General features: G+C 36.6%; 1 protein-coding gene across 1 annotated transcript; it reads left to right on the forward strand.

Moving 5' to 3' along the window:
• Positions 1–1,919: 1,919 nt before the first annotated feature.
• Positions 1,920–19,696, forward strand: LOC131940278 (angiopoietin-2). The gene is made up of 6 exons (XM_059298922.1): positions 1,920–2,028; positions 3,774–4,282; positions 4,428–4,823; positions 5,108–5,227; positions 16,926–17,045; positions 19,148–19,696. Exons 1-6 carry the CDS (start codon positions 1,974–1,976, stop codon positions 19,508–19,510), a joined length of 1,563 nt encoding a protein of 520 aa, XP_059154905.1. The 5' UTR covers positions 1,920–1,973; the 3' UTR covers positions 19,511–19,696.
• The last annotated feature ends 998 nt before the right edge of the window (positions 19,697–20,694 follow it).

Raw genomic sequence — 20,694 nt, forward strand, 5'->3', positions numbered from 1 at the left:
ATAAACGAAACGAAATAGAAAAATTATATAATTTTTAAATAGAAATTAAATATTTTAATTCCTCCACTTGAAATGTTAACTCCCGTCCCCCTCACCGCCACTCCGGAAATTTCATGTCTTAAAAAACAAACTGATACCAAGTGCTAAATGAATGTGTATGCTTGTGACTGGTAGAACCCAGTCAAGTAGAGAGTGTTTGTTTCGTTGAAGTGTTTCATAATTTAAATCCGTAACGCAATCGGGAGATCTGGCTAAGGACCTGTCGCGACACCGGAACATAAATGACACACTTTAAGTGTCAATTGGTGGAAGATATAAGTATGATGTGGAGTATAATTCTAAAATAATAATCCAATACCACGCTGAATTTCTGAAGTGTTTGTTTCGCAGAAATTTAATATTAGTAACATTAAGAATACGTGTGTTTTGGAACGGAAATCCTAAAGTATGATGTTCAGCGGTTCCCACAAATTTTTTTACGTATTTAAAGATTCTTGATTAGACTTTACATATAGACCGTATCTTCTGATGTTCACCAACGCATCGTTCATGATCGAATTTAGCGTAAAGGTGACGAGCGTAAACAATTTTAGTTGATTTGTGACTGTTATAAGTTAATGGTGGGGGGGGGGGGGGTCGTCCATAATTAACGTCCCGCTTTTTAGCGCAATTTCCATTCTGGAGAATTGCGTTTATTAACTCGTCATTTCTGGGAATGGATGGATGGATGGATGGATGTGTGTCCGCAGCTTTAAGTCGTCTTTAAGTCGTATCTTCTCCTCAACGAAACAATATCTAGGACTAGTTCCTAAAGCAAATATGTTAAGCAAGTTCCGAGGATGAACATAGGCCAAAAAAATTCCCGGGTTTTCTTTCCTGGATTTCCCGGAAAAGCCAAAAAACCTCGACAAAATGCAGTTTTTTGCCCATATCTCGGCAATTAGACCACTTAGCGACTTGAAACATTTACCAATCGATTTCTGCCATAATTTAGAACAATATTGCCGAAGAAAGTTTTCAAAAATATCCTTTCGTTCGGTCAAAAATTTTTTTTTAAAAGCGCGACAACTAAACACCCCCTACACGTCCGCATTATTTAAAATTACATTATACATAATACATTACAGTACTATATAGCAAAGAAGGCAGTAAAAGGCGAAGAAAAGGAGGGTAAATCATGTGACCTGGCTGGCTTAGCAGCGAACTGCGCGAGACGCAGGCGAAGGAGGAGGAGCTATGATTTATCTCGATTTAAAATTGTTATGGATAACATAAGGAAATTGCGCTTAAATTGTCACTAGACTTTTTATTAACTTGTTTACCTAGCGCCTCTTCGTCGTCACACATCGTCACACAAACCTAGGCCTCCATCCTTAAAATGACGTCATACCCAACCCCCACCCAAAATAGCTGTTGCTGCTTTTTTAAACTTCGATTTCTTTTTTTTTTATTTGAACTCGGACAACATTGAGCATATTAATCATTTTCTATTACAATTTAAATAAAATATCCTTTAAAAACGCGAAAAAACGACCAAAATTTAGTTTTTAAGTTTTGGTTTTGAAGTCCATAAGTATGACGTTCTAAACTGTCAAAAGATTCCGACCCTAGTAGCGTGACGTCATTCATGGACGACTGATAGAGTCAATAACGTCAAGATGGTTTTCTACACACAAAAAAGAAACGAATCGAAATACTCATTAAGTAATGAAATATAGGCGAGGACTATAAATTTCGAATCAACCAAGAAAGGAAAAAAAAAAACAAATAAATTTTTTTAGTAGCTGAATTGGCTGCTCATTTGTAAAATGTACGCGCCATCCAAAAAAAAAAATTAGATCCGTTGTTGAAGATAACAAAAAAGATAAGAACCGCTAATTTATATAAAGAGAGCTTAATTGGCTCATTAAGTTATTTCACTTCTCAAATTCAAGCAGGAATCTAAACAATCTTTCATAATTTAACCATCAGAAATGCGGCTCATGCTGCTTTGTTATTTTATATTCGTATCCTTAGTCAATGTTTATGGTAAGTAGATAAACGATAATGTACATTATTATTTCTGTATAAAAATGTAACTTTAACAAAAAAAATCATAAAAACGTTTTAATAACAAGCTTTTATGTACTAATGCACTAAAAAGTAGAAAATAAATTGTAGACTACTATTTAAATAACTATAAAGAAAAGCGTGGTTCACTTTAGTATCTATTGGATACCTTTACTAATGTTTAGGAAGAGACCCACGCTTTTCTTTATAGTTATTTAAATAGTAGTCTATAATTTTTTTTCTACTTTTTAGTGCATTAGTACATAAAAGCTTGTTATTAAAACGTTTTTTATTAATTTTTTCAGTACTTTACATGTTTTTATTTACAATAGAGTTTTATGACTAAAAACCATTGCGCGCTTATTGAAACGTGATGACGCGCTATTTATTGTGATGGCGCGTGTGGTGTGGTTGGATAGAAATGCCTACTAATTTGGTCAAAATTTTAATTAATTCCTAAAAAATTAATTAGGCATCCAATTTCAATTTATCGGACTGAGTGGTCTAGCGGTAGAGAGCTGGACTGCTAACACGGAGGTCTCGAGTTCGAAAACGAGTTCAAGTCAGTAGACCGTCCCTGAGTCCACCCAACTCTGATGGGTACCTAACTCAAGTTAGGGAAAGTAAAGCGGCTGGGCATAGTGCTGACCACACTATCTCTTCAAATGCCGGGGTCACAGAAACAAGTGAACTTAACTTCACTTGCCCCATAGACCGACAGATTTGAAAGGGAAACTTTACTTTTTTTTAAGTCAAATTTAATGTCACAATGCATTGTCTTCATGTCTTGACCCACATACCAATTACGAACCGTATCTGTCAAGTAGAAATGTCCGAATTTTCGCTCCGGCGTTTCGATCTAGACTGACGACTGATGACAGACTGACGACTGACGACAGTGGAAGTGAGTTAAATAAAAGCTTGTAATAAAAACAAAATCTTTCTGGGGCCGTAGGCCTATTAACAGTGCACACCAAATAAGAAAATGTTCTTTGTACAAAAAACAAAAAAATTATATCGTAAAATAAACAGTTACATTTTTTATCAGGTTTTCAATTACATTGGAACAGGTTTGTACCCTCGAAGTAAGACAATGTGTTTATTAATAAGCAGTTATGTCAGTATTAGCAGTACTGTATAACGCAGAATATCGGTATCGTTACAATACGGCAATGACTTTACTGTCAAGATAACGGCGTAACGCGGGGGGGGGGGTGGTGGAGGATGGGTGTATGCTTAGGACTGTGGCACCATTTTAGACAATTAATATTAAAAATTAAATAAGAGAGTCAGCAATGCATGAAAGTAATGACGAACCCGCCTGTCTATTAGATCGGCATCTGTAGCGAAAAGATGCAGTTTTATTTCCTTTATTACTGATGGGAGATTTTTTTTTATTGTTCAGTTCATAAGCTTATCAGTGTTCGTTTTGAGGGCTTTCTCCCTTCTGTATATTAACTTCGCTAGATAGTTAGACAACGCAAGGTTATATCGTAAATAACTATTAGAATAGCCAGAGTATATTAGTACCTAACAATGTGAATAAACTTGATGCAGATAATACAGTATAATACATACCTATAAAATATACAAGGCTACATTTTGTTTTGTTTTGTTTTAATTTAGACTCGACTTCATAATTTTTTAAATGCTTACGTTTTGGTAAAAACAGTTTTATAATGTGATACTAATTTCAGTTTTATAATGTGATACTTATTTCACAGGGTTGAAGTTTACCATGGACACGGAAATGTACTTGGAGTCTAACAAAATTTACTGCGGTCAACTAGTGTGTGTACAGGATACTGACAGTCACGTGACGTCTATTGCTAATATGTCTATTTATAGCATCCGTGAGCGAAGTGGAAAGGTCATCATCGCTCATCTTTCAGAGCAAGGTTTACAAAAGGACAAGGACAGTCCGTACAAGGCAGCTGGACAGATGAACCAAACCACAGCTAAACTTACTGTGTCGGTGGAGGGGACGTCTGGGTGTGGTCTCGGCGCCTTCCTCTGCCAGTTGTATTTTGTTGACCCCCACGGGCGTGCAGACGTGAGAGAAGTTTTTGTTTTCCCGCCACCGACAGCAGACGAGTCTACCCCTGACCTGAAGTTTTCCTTACAGCTGGAAGTCCCGTGGTCAAACAAGCCCGTTGGTTTCAGAAATAATGGGAACAGTTTGGAGACAAGTTACGATAAAATGTCCAAGGATTCTTCGGAGATTATGTCAGAGGTTACACGTTTCAACGAATCAGAACAGGGATAAATAATAACCAGAAACGTTTTAATTACATGAGACACAAAATAAATTCAATTTAATGGAGCAGATGGAAATAAAGTTTAACTTAATCTAAATCTAATCTTTTTTTTTTTTTCAGTTAGGCGAAAAAGTCGACAGCCTGTGTAGAGATCACGGTACCTTTAAAAACCATGAGATTCACCTAGAAGCACTTAAAAATATCGAAGGAAATTTAACGAAGCAAATTGAAAATAAATTTAGAACAATTGAAGAAATATTTGAAGCCAAATTTAAAACCATGCACGATAAGTTCGATGAGAGCATTAAAAATTTAACAAACAGATTTCCTCAGTTTTGTGAAGAAACTTACGGTGAACATAAAAAAAACACCATCAAAAGTCAAGAAGCAATACAAACACACCTGATTAAGTTGAACAATACATTAAACTTGCGTTTCCAGAGCTATGAAGAAAACTATAGTAGACAACATGATGAAATTCTTAAAGCCATTTATAAGTCCAGGTATTTTTTAGAGGTATACATATATATTTTCGTTAACTTTACTTATATATATATATTTATGTATATATATATATATATATATATATATATATATATATATATATATATATATATATATATATATATATGGGTATATATTTGCGCGTTGTGTGTGGATGTGTTTATCTCCCCTGCATACTTCCCGCCCCCTACCAAATTGTTGTGTATAATTTTTATGTAAAAAGGAAGGAATGTATTATAAAGCTACCACTTTATAATAGATTTTAATAAAATGAAAAATTCATGATTTTAAAATAGAAATGCGAAAAAGGATCTTTGTCTTCGCATCTACCACCACGTGCTGTAATGACTCTCTCAAACGATAAGAAAATCTTGTGTGATACGGATACTGATGGTGGAGGGTGGATCATTATGGTGGTAAGATATTGATTTAAAAATCTTAAAGTAATTTTATAATTTAAAAAAAATTACACAAAATGGCGAAAATAGTAAATAAAAAGAATAGAATAGAGTGTCGTAGAAAATAGAATTGTGCCCCAAGTGAACAGCAAACAATGTGTGTATAATAGTGCAGAATATTAGTAGCCTACTTTATAGATTCATATGCGCTTTTTTTCGCAATCGGAAATAGCGTAAAGTACTACTTCCTGTAAACGGAAACTTAGATTAGAAAGTTAGAGATTTAGATCTTTTGCTTATTTGCGAAATTTTGTCTATCTGTAAGTTTTTAAGTTATACCGGAAATCGCTGAAAATTGATACTGAACTAGAAATTTGATGTAATACCTTATATATGAAATTTCATTAACCTACTCAAGTTATCGTGTTCACAGACACACATCCACACAGACATAACACACGCAGGCATACGGACAAAATTGCAAAACTATTTTTTTCCGACCCAGGGAGGTGTAAAAAGTCGAGATTTGTGAAAATCTTGATTTCGAATTTTTGCCCGATTACAATACTTCCTCTTTACTTCGTATACGAGAAAGTAAAAAATAAAATTCAATATTAGCCACTTTTTTCTAATTGAGAAATTCTTAATGAAAGTAGGTTCAAACGCGAGTACATTAATCTATATTTGATGTATGTTAAATAAATAAAACCAGTTAGAATCTCTATATTCTTAAAAGCTATATTATTTTGATTAGATAGTGTATTAATAGAAAAGTGATCAATCAGTTGCTATGTTGTATGTTTATGTACACAAATCTTTCTTTCAGAGACGTGTTAAAGGTGACGTCAACTTTACCAGAAACTGGGAGGAATATAAGTGGGGATTTGGTTCTTTTGGTGGCGACTTTTGGCAGGGGAATGAGTTGGTTGCGACCATAACTTCAGAGGTAACTTTGTAAGAAATTCTTCATTCCGTAAAATTGTAGTAAACCAAGTTTCTATTAATGATTTCCACATTTTTTTCTTGCCGGTTAATGACCGTGTGTGTCCTCTAGATACCAATCCGTTTAAAAATGTGCAAGCATCCATTACATGATTCTTGGTGACTATCTTGACAAGCAATAACACATGACATAAGATGAATTAACAGATTTCACATTATCAGTCAGAATTGTCAATTATGAAGGAGGCTGTACCGTTGAAATAAAAACACGATTCTCTAGAGCCTAGCACGCATTTTAAGCTATGCAAGAAATGTGGCGAACGAAGAAAATATCTTCATAGACCAAATACATACCAAATACAGACTTATTAAAAGTAATACCCTAAGCGTACATTTGACTTGACTTACTTGACTTTGTCCTCTTTGCTCCTTATGGAACTTAGGGCCTCCACCATTTCCTTCCATTTCTTCCTATCCCCGGCTATTAATTTTGCCATCTCCCAAGACATCCCTTTCGGCTTCAGTTCTTCAAGAAGACTCCGCCTCCAGGTCTGTCTTGGGCGCCCTCTCTTCCGCTTTCCCTGGGGGTTCCACTCAAGCGTTTAGCGTGTGTCCCACCCAGCGCCACTTCCTCCTTCTTATTTGCACACCCATAGGCTCCTGCCTTGCTTTTCTCCATAATTCTATGTTCAGCACTTTGTCCTGCCATCTTAATTTCAATATCTGTCTAAGGCATGCTTTGGAGACTCTCCATGTCTCTGCTCCTTGACATTTGAGTTAAATTTCCTAATTTTTGTGGTAATGGAGATTGCAGAACTTTTCCATATGGGTCGCAGAACTGTGAAAGCGCAGCGGGCTCTATTAATTCTAGCTCTTATGTCCTCCTCTGTGCCTCCCGTTTAGCTGATTTTGCTGCCAAGGTAGACAAACTCTTTCACATCATTTATCAGTCTTCCTTCTATTGTCACTGGGGCCTCCTGGTTATTGTTAATTTTCATCACTTCTGTCTTTTCTTTGTTGATCCTGGGACCTATGCGCGTACATTGGCATGACAGTAAATGCTGGAAGGTAACCACCGCTACCATCCAATCACTGAAATCTTTCACAATCACTGCATTCTTTCTAAATAAGTGTCTACAATGGACAAAGGGCATCCATTGGCCCAACAACATCTGAAATGCTAGGTTAATAAGAGAAATGAAAATGGAAGCAGTTTCACGAGTAATCGAAAAAAGATGGGCCGTGCATAAAGGACGGCTAAGACGAATTCCCGAAAGACACTTGCCGTTTGCTCGAAGGCTATCCCGTATTGACATTTGCCCTAATGCAAGTGTCCATTTATTAACATAATTCTGGCAAGTGCCCATTCTGGCGTCTGTCCCCTTCGGATGTTCTTACAGCTATAGGTGGCAGAAGAATAGAGAATATATTTTCGGGTTTCCGTCAGGCTTTTTTGTTCCTTCCCCTTAGATACTGGCCAGTTTGTTTATCTAGTGGGGCAGTTTAATCGGGGAACGGTCTACGGTCTTAAGTCAGTTTCGTTCTCGTGACTTTCCGAGTAAACAAACGGGTATTTAACGTCTAGACCACGCCGGGGTCACATCCTCCATGCTCCAAACAACACCCGCACGTCAAGTGCACACACACGCGCGAACGCACGCACGCTCTCTCTCTCTCTCTCTCTCTCTCACACACACACACACACACACACACACTCTCTACTACAGCTCATTATCAAACATAAAGTGTCTTAAAATTTTACAAACGTCGAATATAGGTACAAGTTGTAAGTTTCACACTGTATGCTGCCAGAAAATAATGTTCACATGGGGAAACTAGCAATAGGCCAAAAGGAAACTAGAAGTTGTCAGACGTACACCATCTTGATCTAGGTGCCACGGTAGAGACCTGGTTGTCGCCCTTTGTTCTATTGTATTTTGGTACACACAGATTTCTGTTATTTAGTCTAAAAATAGTACAATTTACGGATGCTACACGGATAACATGGGACCATTAAACGATCGCATAGGTTAAATGTTTTTTCTTCTTTTGAAAACTTCAGGGTAACTTTGAGTTGAGAGTTGATATGCGCTACAAAGATAAACCTTACTACGCCGTCTACGACAGTTTTAAAGTAGAGAGTGAAGCGGATGGATACAGATTGAGGATAAGGAACTACACGGGCGATGCTGGGGACTCGCTTAAAGATCACCAAAAAGACAGAGTGTTTTCTACTTTTGACAGAGATCGGAGCCAACGTAGTTGTGCCACCACTTATAAAGGCGGTTGGTGGTACGGTAGTTGCCACGATTCCCACCCCACAGGTGTGTGGAAAGCTAAATCTCACAGTGGTCTGAACTGGCATCATGTCACTGGGTTTCGCGATTCTGTAGACGAAATAGAAATGAAGTTTAGAAGGAAATAACATATATTTCATACCAAACTGTTCGTGAAACAGAGATGTAATAACGTTTAGATAAAACACCTTCATTATATTTCTTTCAAATTTGTTACAAAAATGTAATATAAGACATCGAAATTGTATTGTCGAATTTTGTTTTACCGTTTTTCTTTTATCTTACGCACAATAAAGATTTAATAACTATGTCTATTAGCATGTTTTTATTTGCATTTTTGTGTATAATCAAACGCTTATTTCACTGTAAACAATATTTAAAATAAAAAGAAATTCGGCTAACATTTCTTTAGACAACTTTGTGACTTTAGAGCTTATACCAATAAAATAGTCTATCTATTTTTTCCTTCAAACTTTACATTGCATGCCTTGCTACATTGCTTTGTTGTGTAAGCGTGTTAGAATTTCTGGTTACTTTTGCATATTAGTATACCCTGGTATGATACTGGTATGCGATGATGCCTTAAAAATCAAATTTCTATCACTCACCCAATAGATATTCGAGAAAATGAATGTATGTGTGTGCTGAACACAATACTTAAATCTGTATTTCAGTATCGATAAATGTAGATTTGTGAATCTGTTTTTGGAGATATTTTATCCTCTATGATATCTGCAGTATGATCCAATACATTTTTAAACTGACAATCTTCTTCCTCTTCTTCTTCGTTCTTAGTTTAGGTGTTCAAATGGGAAACGTGTCAACTAGGCCGTTGACTCAGATTTCAGCGTGCTTGTCTTTTTTGGATTTGCTTCAATAGCATTTGTCCAACCAAGAACAAACTACAAGGCAGCAGTTGTTTGTTTTTGGAGTTGTCTCTCCTATAAGAGTGGCTATCTCCATCTATCGAGCTTCATCTACCCGAGGGTTTGAACTCGGGATTTGACGGTTTCGCAAACATAAGCTTAATCGACCCGACCACGCCGATCTCTAAACTGACAATATGGATCAGGACAATATAGCCTTCGATAAAACTTTAAAAGGAGCTCATATGACCCACATACATACACCCACAACATATTGTAAAAATACCGACAGATTTACAGATTTATAGACTTAGTGTGTAGCTGCCAGTTGTGGAAACATTTAAAGTATTAAGCCTTAGGGTCAGATGGTTGTTAAGTAAATTTGTTTGAAAAAATAAGCTACTTTTATTAACAATGGCAGCCATCTTGGTTACCTAATAAGCGTAATTTTAAAAAGCTTATTGTTGTGAATGTTATTTCAGTGTAATGCATGGATATGAGAGTATGTGTGTTGTAGAATCTATATAAATAATTCTCTTTATGGAGAACATAGAAAACACAACGCAGCTTAGCCACCACCCTCATCCCCACCTGTCAGGTGAGCTGTGGTTCACTCCGAATGTTTACAATAGTAGAGCCGGGTTAGTGACGGCTATAAGGGGCAGATAATTTAGTATTAAACGATTTGAAAGGAAGGGGGGGTTACAATTTTTTATTTAGCTTTTCTTTGTCTGTAAACGGCTGCTTTCACTGGGCAAGAGTGGCGGGGGGGGGGGGTAGTGTTGAATTCACAAATTATGAATTGCTGGTAAGCAGATAATAAAACAATTAGATGGCGGCGTATACTAGGTAGCGGGTCAGCTCGTGATTTATATTAATAAAAGAGTGTGACTGTGTGACGAGAACATACGGATGTGATGTTTGGAGGTAAGATCTGGTTGTTTGAGGAAAGACTTTAGATCAGTCTTCGTTACCTTGTGTTAAAGCGTACAAGTATTCGTCGGTCGTCGTGCATGTAGTCTTTGTTTACGTTATGAATTTCGTCGTCCGTGCCTATTACGTATTTATCCAGTGCAATAAAACGATAAAGTGAACCAATGCGGTCCTGTTCAGAAATTTATATTGGATCGTCATTGTCTGTGGATCCACGATGTCCTACAAGGTCGACCCCGTTCTCATCTCGCATCCAAATTCTTATATTATAACGTTTTTTTAATGTTTCGTTCTTAATTTAATCAAATCGACATCACAAATGACTATGAATATTACAATTACAATTGCTTTGTAATCCGATCAATAGCCTGCCATCTTATTATCTCCCTTTTTATTATTAAATTTAGTTATCTTTAAATACATTTACATGACTAATATAATTACAAATAAGACTAAAACTTACAATTTTTTGCATTATAATTAGATACGAATAAATCTTGGAACACTGGAACGAAATCATTGCTTAAGGTGAGTTAAAATTTTATTTCTCCTTGAATAAAGTAAAAGTGAAACACACACAAAAGCACGCAGTTTAAGGGTGTAATACACTTTATTTCAAAAACTGATAACGAAACAATAGCATAACGTTATCATAACACTATTTTCTTCTAAACTTCATTTCGATATCATTTAAAGAATGCCACCACCCAGTCACATAATAACAGAACACTCCCTGTCTAGCATTAGTGTTCCTGTGGGATGGGTAAAGTAGCAATCATAGTACCACCATCCGCCTTTTAGAGCGGTGGGACAATTACGGTCGCTTCGATCTCTGTCGTAAGTAGAAAACACATTGTCTTTGTGGTATGTCAGCGAGTCCCCATCATCGCCCATGTAGTTTTCTATCCTCAGTCTGTATCCATCCGCTTCACTCTTTTTTTTTTAAATTTTCGTAGACGGCGTAGTAGGATGTGCCATTGTAGCGCATGTCAGCTCTCAACTCGTAGTTTCTCTGAATTTTTCAACAGAAAAATGTCATATTTTTTTTTTAAATTTCTAATATTCCTAACCGTTGAGCGCCTCCCCCCCCCCACTCAACACACAATATCACTGTTTCAAGCACGAAGCACTCCCACCCCGTGCATTTTACTACTGGCACTATACAGGCGTATTTGGAGGAGGGGGTGAGAGGGCATGTTTATGACGGTGGCGCAAAGAAATTAAAAAACAATACCAAGACTGTCACTCAATAATGCAAAAAGATGGAGTTGTTTTTTTTTTTTAATTAACGACGGGTATATTACTGATGCGGTAATATAAGCCGTAATTTGAAGAAACTGGCAACTAGTATTAGCAATAAGTTTCAAATAAAGCATATAACTCAAAGATCCACAAAATGAAGAGGGATTTTAAAAACCTAGCGCAGAGAAATTAAAAAAAAAATAAAATGGAAAGAATTGTTCAGAAACGAAACAAATAACAAACGACACAAGCTTGGGGAGATATTGTGTATGACCAATCCTTCAGATAAGAAAAAGGTGAAGACGAAGAAGATATCACTGATGGAGTAGTGAACCTTTATCTTCCCAGACTGTAGGCCCTAAAGTGAGAATCTGATTTTTTTGTACTTTTCAAACAGTTAGTTGTGGGACAGTAGTGCCTTGTGAGATTATAAGAAAAGATTGTCCAGATACAATTACAGCATATCAGGGGTAGTTCGTAAACGATGTCACACTAAGTGTTTCTGTTCAGTTTTGGTTTTCTGGCGGTTGCTGTTTCTTGTGTGTTGAGAGAGATGGACACTGGTAAAAGTGTGTTTTCTATATAAATTCCATTTCGTTCGGGGGGGTGGGGGAGGGGGCGTTAGAATTTTTTGGCGGGAGGGGCAAGCCCCCCCATCCCCCCAACCCGTATTTTCCCATTAAACTGCAACACCCACTTACCCCCCCCCCCCCCATTCCCGTTTAAACCCCCCCCCCCTAATCCAATCCCATAAACAAAACGAAATAGAAAAATTATATATTTTTTGAATAGAAATTAAATACTTTAATCCCCCACTTGAAATGTTAACTCCCGCCCCCCTCACAGCCACTCCGGAAATTTCATGTCTGAAAAACAAACTGATACCAAGTGCTAAATGAATGTGTATGCTTGTGACTGGTAGAACCCAGTCAAGTAGAGAGTGTTTGTTTTGTTGAAGTGTTTCATAATTTAAACTTAATCGTAATTTAACTTAATCGGGAGATCTGGCTAAGGACCTGTCGCGACACCGGAACATAAATGACACACTTTAATTGGCACTTGTTGGATGATATAAGTATGATGTGGAGTATAATTAAAAATAACAACCCAAGAGCAAGCTGAATTACTGAAGGATTGTTTTCACAGAAATGTAATATTAGCAACATTAAGAATGTGTATGCTTTGGAACGGAAATCCTAAAGTATGATGTTCAGCGGTTCCCAAATATATTTCTTACGTATGGAAACATTCTTGATTAGGCTTTACATATAGGCCGTTTCTTCTCATGTTCACTAACACATCGTTCATGAGTTAGTCTGCTTCGAATTTAGTGTCAGCTGGCGAGCTTAAACGATTTTAGTTGATTTGTGACTGTTATAAGTTAATGGTTGAGGGGGGGGGGGGGTTCGTCCAAAAATGACGTGACGTTTTTTACCTCGCGCCTTTTCGTCGTCACACATCGTCACACAAACCTAGGCCTCCATCCTTAAAATGACGTCATACCCAACCCCCACCCAAAATTGCTGTTGCTGCTTTTTTAAACTTCAATTTATTTTATTTTTCAAATTTGAGCTTGGCCAATATTGAGCATATTAATATTTTTTTATTACAATTTACATAAATTATCCTTTAAAAAACGCGAAAAAACTGCTAAAATTTAGTTTTTACCAAGTCCAAAATTATGACGTCCTAAATAGTAGCAAGATTCCGACCCTCTCCCCTAGTAGCTTGATGTCATTCATGGACGACTGATAAAGTCAATAATGTCAAGATGGTTTTCTACAAACATCTGAAACGAATCTAAATAATCATTAAGTAGTGAAATATAGGCGAGGACTATAAATTTCGAATCCACCAAGAAAGGAAAAAAACAAATAAATTTTTTTAGTAGCTGAATTGGCTGATCATTTAATATGGGCGCCATCCAAAAAAATGAGATCCATTGTTGAAGATAACCAAAAAAGATAAGAACCGCTAATGTATATAAAGAGAGCTTAATTGGCTCATTAAGTTATTTCACTTCTCTAATTCAAGCAGGAATCTAAACAATCTTTCATAATTTAACCATCAGAAATGCGGCCCATGCTGTTTTGTTATTTTATATTTGTATCCTTGGTCAATGTTTATGGTAAGTAGCTAAACAATAATTTACATCATTATTTCTGTATAAAAATGTAACTTTTAAAAATCGAAATCTTTCTGGGGCAGTAGGACTATTAATACAACAGAAAAGAAATTGTTATGTGTGGTATTTAAACTAAGAACTATAACGTAAAATAAACAGTTAAATTTTTCTATCACGTTTTCAATTAAATTAGAACAGGTTTGTACTCTCGAAGTGAGACAACGTGCTTATTAATGAGTAGTTGTGACAGTATTAGCAGTACTGTATAACGCAGAATATCGTCGGTATCGATACAATACGGCCAAGACTTTACTGTCAAGATAAAGGCGTAACGCGGGGGGGAGGAGGGGGAGGAATGCTTAGGACGGTGGCACCATTTTAGACAATTAATGTTGAAAAATGAAAAAGAAGTAACGCGAAGGCCGCCTGTCTAGGATATTGGCATATGTAGCGAAAAGATGGAGTTTTATTTCCTTTAAACACGACGGGTATATTACTGATAGGAAATTGTTGTTTTTTAAATGTTAATTTTGTAAGCTTATCACTGTACAATTTGAGGGCTATCTCCCTTCTGTATATTAACTTCGCTAGATAGTTAGACAAAGCAAGGTTATATCGTAAATAACTATTAGAATAGCCAGAGTATATTAGTACCTAACAAGGTGAAAAAACTTGATGCAGATAATACAGTATAAGCCATGTCATACATACCTATAAAATATACAAGGCTACATTTTGTTTTGTTTTGTTTTAATTTAGACTCGACTTCATAATTTTTTAAATGCTTACGTTTTGGTAAAAACAGTTTTATAATGTGATACTAATTTCAGTTTTATAATGTGATACTTATTTCACAGGGTTGAAGTTGACCCTGGACAAGGAAATGTACTTGGAGGCTAACAAACTTTACTGCGGTCAACTAGTGTGTGTGCATGATACTGACAGTCACGTGACGTCTATAGCCAACATGTCTATTTATAGCATCCGTGAGCGAAGTGGAAAGGTCATCATTGCTCATCTTTCAGAGCAAGGTTTACAAAAGGACAAGGACAGTCCGTACAAGGCAGCTGGACAGATGACCCAAACCACAGCTAAACTTACTGTGTCGGTGGAGGGGACGTCTGGGTGTGGTCTCGGCGCCTTCCTCTGCCAGTTGTATTTTGTTGACCCCCACGGGCGTGCAGACGTGAGAGAAGTTTTTGTTTTCCCGCCACCGACAGCAGACGAGTCTAGCCCGGACCTGAAGTTTTCCTTACAGCTGGAAGTCCCGTGGTCAAACAAGCCCGTTGGTTTCAGAAATAAAGGGAAAAGTTTGGAGACAAGTTGCGATAAAATGTCCAAGGATTCTTCGGAGATTATGTCAGAGGTTACACGTTTCAATGAATCAGATCAGGGACAACTAATTACCAGAAACGCTAAAATTACATTAGATACATTACAAATTTTGGAATCTAATTTAACGGAGGCGATAGAAATGAAATTTCAACAACTCAATCTAAATCTAACAAACACTTTTTTTCAGTTAGGCGAAAAAGTCGACAGCCTGCGTAGAGATCACGATACCACTAAAAATAATGTGATTCACCTAGAAGCACTTAAAAATATCGAAGGAAATTTAACGAAACAAATTGAAAATATTGAAAATAAATTTAGAACGATTGAAGAAATATTTGAAGCCAAATTTAAAACCATGCAAGATAAGTTCGATGCGAGCATTAAAAATTTAACAGACAGATTTCCTCAGTTTGGGGAAGAAAGTTATGGTGAACATAAAAAAAAACGGCGACACCATTAAAAGTCTAGAAGCAATACAAACAAACCTGATTAACATGACCAATACTTTAAACTTGCGTTTCCAGAGCTATGAAGAAAACAGTAGTAGAGAACATGATGAAATACTTAAAGCCACTTACATGTACAGCAATTATTTTAAGGTACACATATACATTTTCGTTAACTTTACTTCTAGCTCCTGTATATATATATATATATATATATATATATATATATATATATATATATATATATATATATATATATATATATATATATATATATATATATATATATATATATATATATATATATATATATATATATATATATATATATATATATATATATATATATATATATATATATGTATATATATATATATATATATATATATATATATATATATATATATATATATATATATATGGGTATATAGTTGCGTGTGTGTGTGTAGATGAGTTTGTCTCCCCTGCAGACTGCCCGTCCCCTACCAAACAGTTTATAAAAATGTGTATAATTTATATGTGAAAATGAAGGAATGTATTATAAAGCTACCACTTTAGAATTATAATAGATTTAAATAACGATCAAGAATTAATTATTTTAAAAGTACATGTGCAAAAAAGGATTTTCGTCTTCACATCCACTACCAAGTGCTGTATCGGCTTACACAAGACACAAGAAAATCTTGTGTGATACGTATACTGATGGTGGAGGGTGGATCATTATGGTGGTAAGATATTGATTTTAAAAAATCTTAAAATAATTTTATAATTTAACAAAAAAAATTACACACTAGGGCGAAAATAGTAAAAATAAGAAAGAAATAGATCTCGTAGAAAATAGAATTGCTCCCCAAGTGAACAGCAAACAATGTGTGTATAATAGTGCAGAATATTAGTACTTTATAGATTCATATGCGTTTTTTTTTTATAGAAATCGGAAAAAGCGTAAAGTACTACTTCCTGTAAACGGAAATTAAGATTAGAAAGTTAGAGATTTAGATCTTTTTCTTATATGTGAAATTTCGTCTATCTGAAAGTACTCAAGTTATACCGGAAATCGCTGAAAAATTGATATAGAACTACAAATTTTATATAATAACTTATAATGAAATTTCATTAAGCTACTCAAGTTATCGTGTTCACAGACACACATCCACACAGACATAACACACAGATATACGAACAAAATTGCAAAACTATGTTTTTCCGACTCAGGGAGGAGTAAAAAGGCGAGATTTGTGAGCATCTCGATATCGAATTTTCGCCCGATTACAATACTTCCTTTTTACTTCGTATACGAGAAAGTAAAAAATGTCAATATTAGCCACTTTTCTCTTTGAGAAATTCTTAATTAAAGTAGGTGCAAACGCGAATACATTAATCTATATTTGATGTATGTTAAATAACTAAAACCATTTAGAATCTCTATATTCTTAAAAGCTATATTATTTTGATTAGATAGTGTATTAATAAAAAAGTGATCAATCAGTTGCTATGTTGTATGTTTATTTACACAATTCTTTCTTTCAGCGACGTATTAAAGGTGACGTCAACTTCACCAGAAACTGGGAGGAATATAAGTGGGGATTTGGTTCTTTTGTTGGCGACTTTTGGCTGGGGAATGAGTTGGTTGCGACCATAACTTCAGAGGTAACTTTGTAAGATATTCTTGATTCCGTAAAATTGTAGTTAACGTACTTTCCATTAATGATTTCCAAATTTTTTTCTTGCCGGTTAAGGATCGTGTGTTTCCTCTAGATACCAATCCGTTTAAAAATGTGCAAGCATCCAGTACATGATTATTGGTGACTATCTTGACAAGCAATAATACATGAAAGAAGATGAATTAACAGATTTCACAATATCAGTCAGCATTGTCAATTATGAAGGAGGCTGTACCGTTGAAATAAAAACACGTTTCTCTAAAGCCTAGCACGCATTTTAAGCTATGCAAGAAATGTGGCGAACGAAGAAAATATCTTCATAGACCAAATACATACCAAATACAGACTTATTAAAAGTAATACCCTTATCGTACATTTGACTTGACTTACTTGACTTTGTCCTCTTTGCTCCTTATGGAACATAGGGCCTCCACCATTTCCTTCCATTTCTTCCTATCCCCGGCTATTAATTTTGCCGTCTCCCAAGACATCCCTTTCGGCTTCAGTTCTTCAAGAAGACTCCGCCTCCAGGTCTGTCTTGGGCGCCCTCTCTTCCGCTTTCCCTGGGGGTTCCACTCAAGCGTTTAGCGTGTGTCCCACCCAGCGCCACTTCCTCCTTCTTATTTGCACACCCATAGGCTCCTGCCTTGCTTTTCTCCATAATTCTATGTTCAGCACTTTGTCCTGCCATCTTAATTTCAATATCTGTCTAAGGCATATGTTCATAAAGGTCTGTATCTTTGCTGTGCTTGCTTTGGAGACTCTCCATGTCTCTGCTCCTTGACATTTGAGTTAAATTTCCTAATTTTTGTGGTAATGGAGATTGCAGAACTTTTCCATATGGGTCGCAGAACTGTGAAAGCGCAGCGGGCTCTATTAATTCTAGCTCTTATGTCCTCCTCTGTGCCTCCCGTTTAGCTGATTTTGCTGCCAAGGTAGACAAACTCTTTCACATCATTTATCAGTCTTCCTTCTATTGTCACTGGGGCCTCCTGGTTATTGTTAATTTTCATCACTTCTGTCTTTTCTTTGTTGATCCTGGGACCTATGCGCGTACATTGGCATGACAGTAAATGCTGGAAGGTAACCACCGCTACCATCCAATCACTGAAATCTTTCACAATCACTGCATTCTTTCTAAATAAGTGTCTACAATGGACACAGGGCATCCATTGGCCCAACAACATCTGCAATGCTAGGTTAATAAGAGAAATGAAAATGGAAGCAGTTTCACAAGTAATCGAAAAAAGATGGGCCGTGCATAAAGGACGGCTAAGACGAATTCCCGAAAGACACTTGCCGTTTGCTCGAAGGCTATCCCGTATTGACATTTGCCCTAATGCAAGTGTCCATTTATTAACATAATTCTGGCAAGTGCCCATTCTGGCGTCTGTCCCCTTCGGATGTTCGTACAGCTATAGGCGGCAGAAGAATAGAGAATATATATTTTCGGGTTTCCGTCAGGCTTTTTTGTTCCTTCCCCTCAGATACTGGCCAGTTTGTTTATCTAGTGGGGCAGTTTAATCGGGGAACGGTCTACGGTCTTAAGTCAGTTTCGTTCTCGTGACTTTCCGAGTAAACAAACGGGTATTTAAAGTCTAGACCACGCCGGGGTCACATCCTCCATGCTCCAAACAACACCCGCACGTCAATTACACACACACACGCGAACGCACGCACGCGCTTTCTCTCTCTCTCTCTCTCTCTCTCTCTCTCTCTCTCTCACACACACACACACACTCTCTACTACAGCTCATTATCAAACATAAAATGACTTAAAATTTTACAAACGTCGAATATAGGTACAAGTAGTAAGTTTCATACTGTATGTTGCCAGAAAATAATGTTCACATGGGGAAACTAGCAATAGGCAAAAAGGAAACTAGAAGTTGTCAGACGTACACCATCTTGATCTAGGTGCCACATTAGAGACCTGGTTGTCGCCCTTTGTTCTATTGTATTTTGGTACACACATATTTCTGTTATTTAGTCTAACAATAGTACAATTTACGGATGCTACACGGATAACATGGGACCATTAAACGATCGCATAGTTTAAAATGTTTTTTCTTCTTTTGAAAACTTCAGGGTAACTTTGAGTTGAGAGTTGATATGCGCTACAAAGATAAACCTTACTACGCCGTCTACGACAGTTTTAAAGTAGAGAGTGAAGCGGATGGATACAGATTGAGGATAAGGAACTACACGGGCGATGCTGGGGACTCGCTTAAAGATCACCAAAAAGACAGAGTGTTTTCTACTTTTGACAGGGATCGGAGCCAACGTAGTTGTGCCGCCACTTATAAAGGCGGTTGGTGGTACGGTAGTTGCCACGATTCCCACCCCACAGGTGTTTGGAAAGCTAAAGCTCACAGTGGACTGAACTGGTATGGTGTCACTGGGTTCCAAGATTCTGTTGACGAAATAGAAATGAAGTTTAGAAGGAAATAACATATATTTCATACCAAACTGTTCGTGAAACAGAGATGTAATAACGTTTAGATAAAACGCCTGCATTATATTTCTTTCAAATATGTTACAAAAATGTAATATAAAACATCGAAATTATATTGTCGAATTTTGTTTTACCGTTTTTCTTTTATCTTACGCACAATAAAGATTTAATAACTATGTCTATTTGCATGTTTTTATTTGCATTTTTGTGTATCATCAAACGCACATTTCACTTGTAAACAATATTTAAAATAAAAAGAAATTAGGCTAACATTTCTTTAGACAATTCTGTGACTTTAGAGCTTATACCAATAGAATCGTCTATCTATTTTTTTCCTTCAAACTTTACATTGCATGCCTTGCTACATTGCTATTGTTGTGTAAGCGTGTTAGAATGTCTGGTTACTTTTGCATATTAGTATTTCATCCATTGGGAATGTTATTCAGTTGCCAGAAGTGAATGGGGTGTGGGGGATGTTGCGCGTTGGACTGTTAAGGTTGTTGGTGACTCTCTCTCTTGATTACCTTGTCAACATCAAGGGGAGATGTGCTGTTGGTTGCACATCAGGAATAATTTGGTCCAGCTATGTCAAACCGTAAGAATGACTAGAGTATGTTGAGATGAAAGTAGTACTTGCCCTCAAGCATCTCTCACACAAACACCGGAAGCCGCAGATACCTACCCCTTGAGCAAAATGTCTGAATAAAACTAGAAACTTAATAGAAACTAGACTTACCCGGTCATCCCTTGGATAACTGTGGGTTTCGGGGGTCATCCATAAATGACATCACGTCTGTCACTTATCATCACAAAATAACCAGACCCTACATTCAAAACGATGTTTTCTATCTTTTAAAAACACCGATTTCGGACTTTCCCTTCATATACTGACGTCACATGTGACCTACTCAACTCTACTTCACCTGCCCAGTGTTCCGCCAAGTCTTAGACAACATGTTATTATCGTTTAAATAAACGATTCCGGCCTAGCATGTCTCTGACCACACTATCCCTCCACATGCTTAGGACAAAGAAACAGATGAAATCTACTTCACCTGCCCTGTATCCCGCCAAGTTCAGATAGGCAACTTTGTCATTCACATCTTTAAAAAAAAAATTGAAATTTTTTTTTAACATCGACTTGATGTGTCTAGAACCCGTGCCACCCGCATGAAAGCCT

Source organism: Physella acuta, unplaced genomic scaffold, assembly GCF_028476545.2.
Source record: "Physella acuta isolate Inbredline_101_S28 unplaced genomic scaffold, ASM2847654v3 ptg000315l, whole genome shotgun sequence".
NCBI lineage: Eukaryota > Metazoa > Mollusca > Gastropoda > Physidae > Physella > Physella acuta.

Excerpts from the sequence above, each read along its gene's own strand:
- LOC131940278 (XM_059298922.1), top strand. The coding sequence starts at position 1,974 with ATGCGGCTCATGCTGCTTTGTTATTTTATATTCGTATCCTTAGTCAAT. Across the intron at positions 2,029-3,773 it reads ATCCTTAGTCAATGTTTATG|GGTTGAAGTTTACCATGGAC; the intron begins GTAAGTAGATAA and ends CTTATTTCACAG. Across the intron at positions 4,824-5,107 it reads AGTCCAGGTATTTTTTAGAG|AAATGCGAAAAAGGATCTTT; the intron begins GTATACATATAT and ends ATTTTAAAATAG.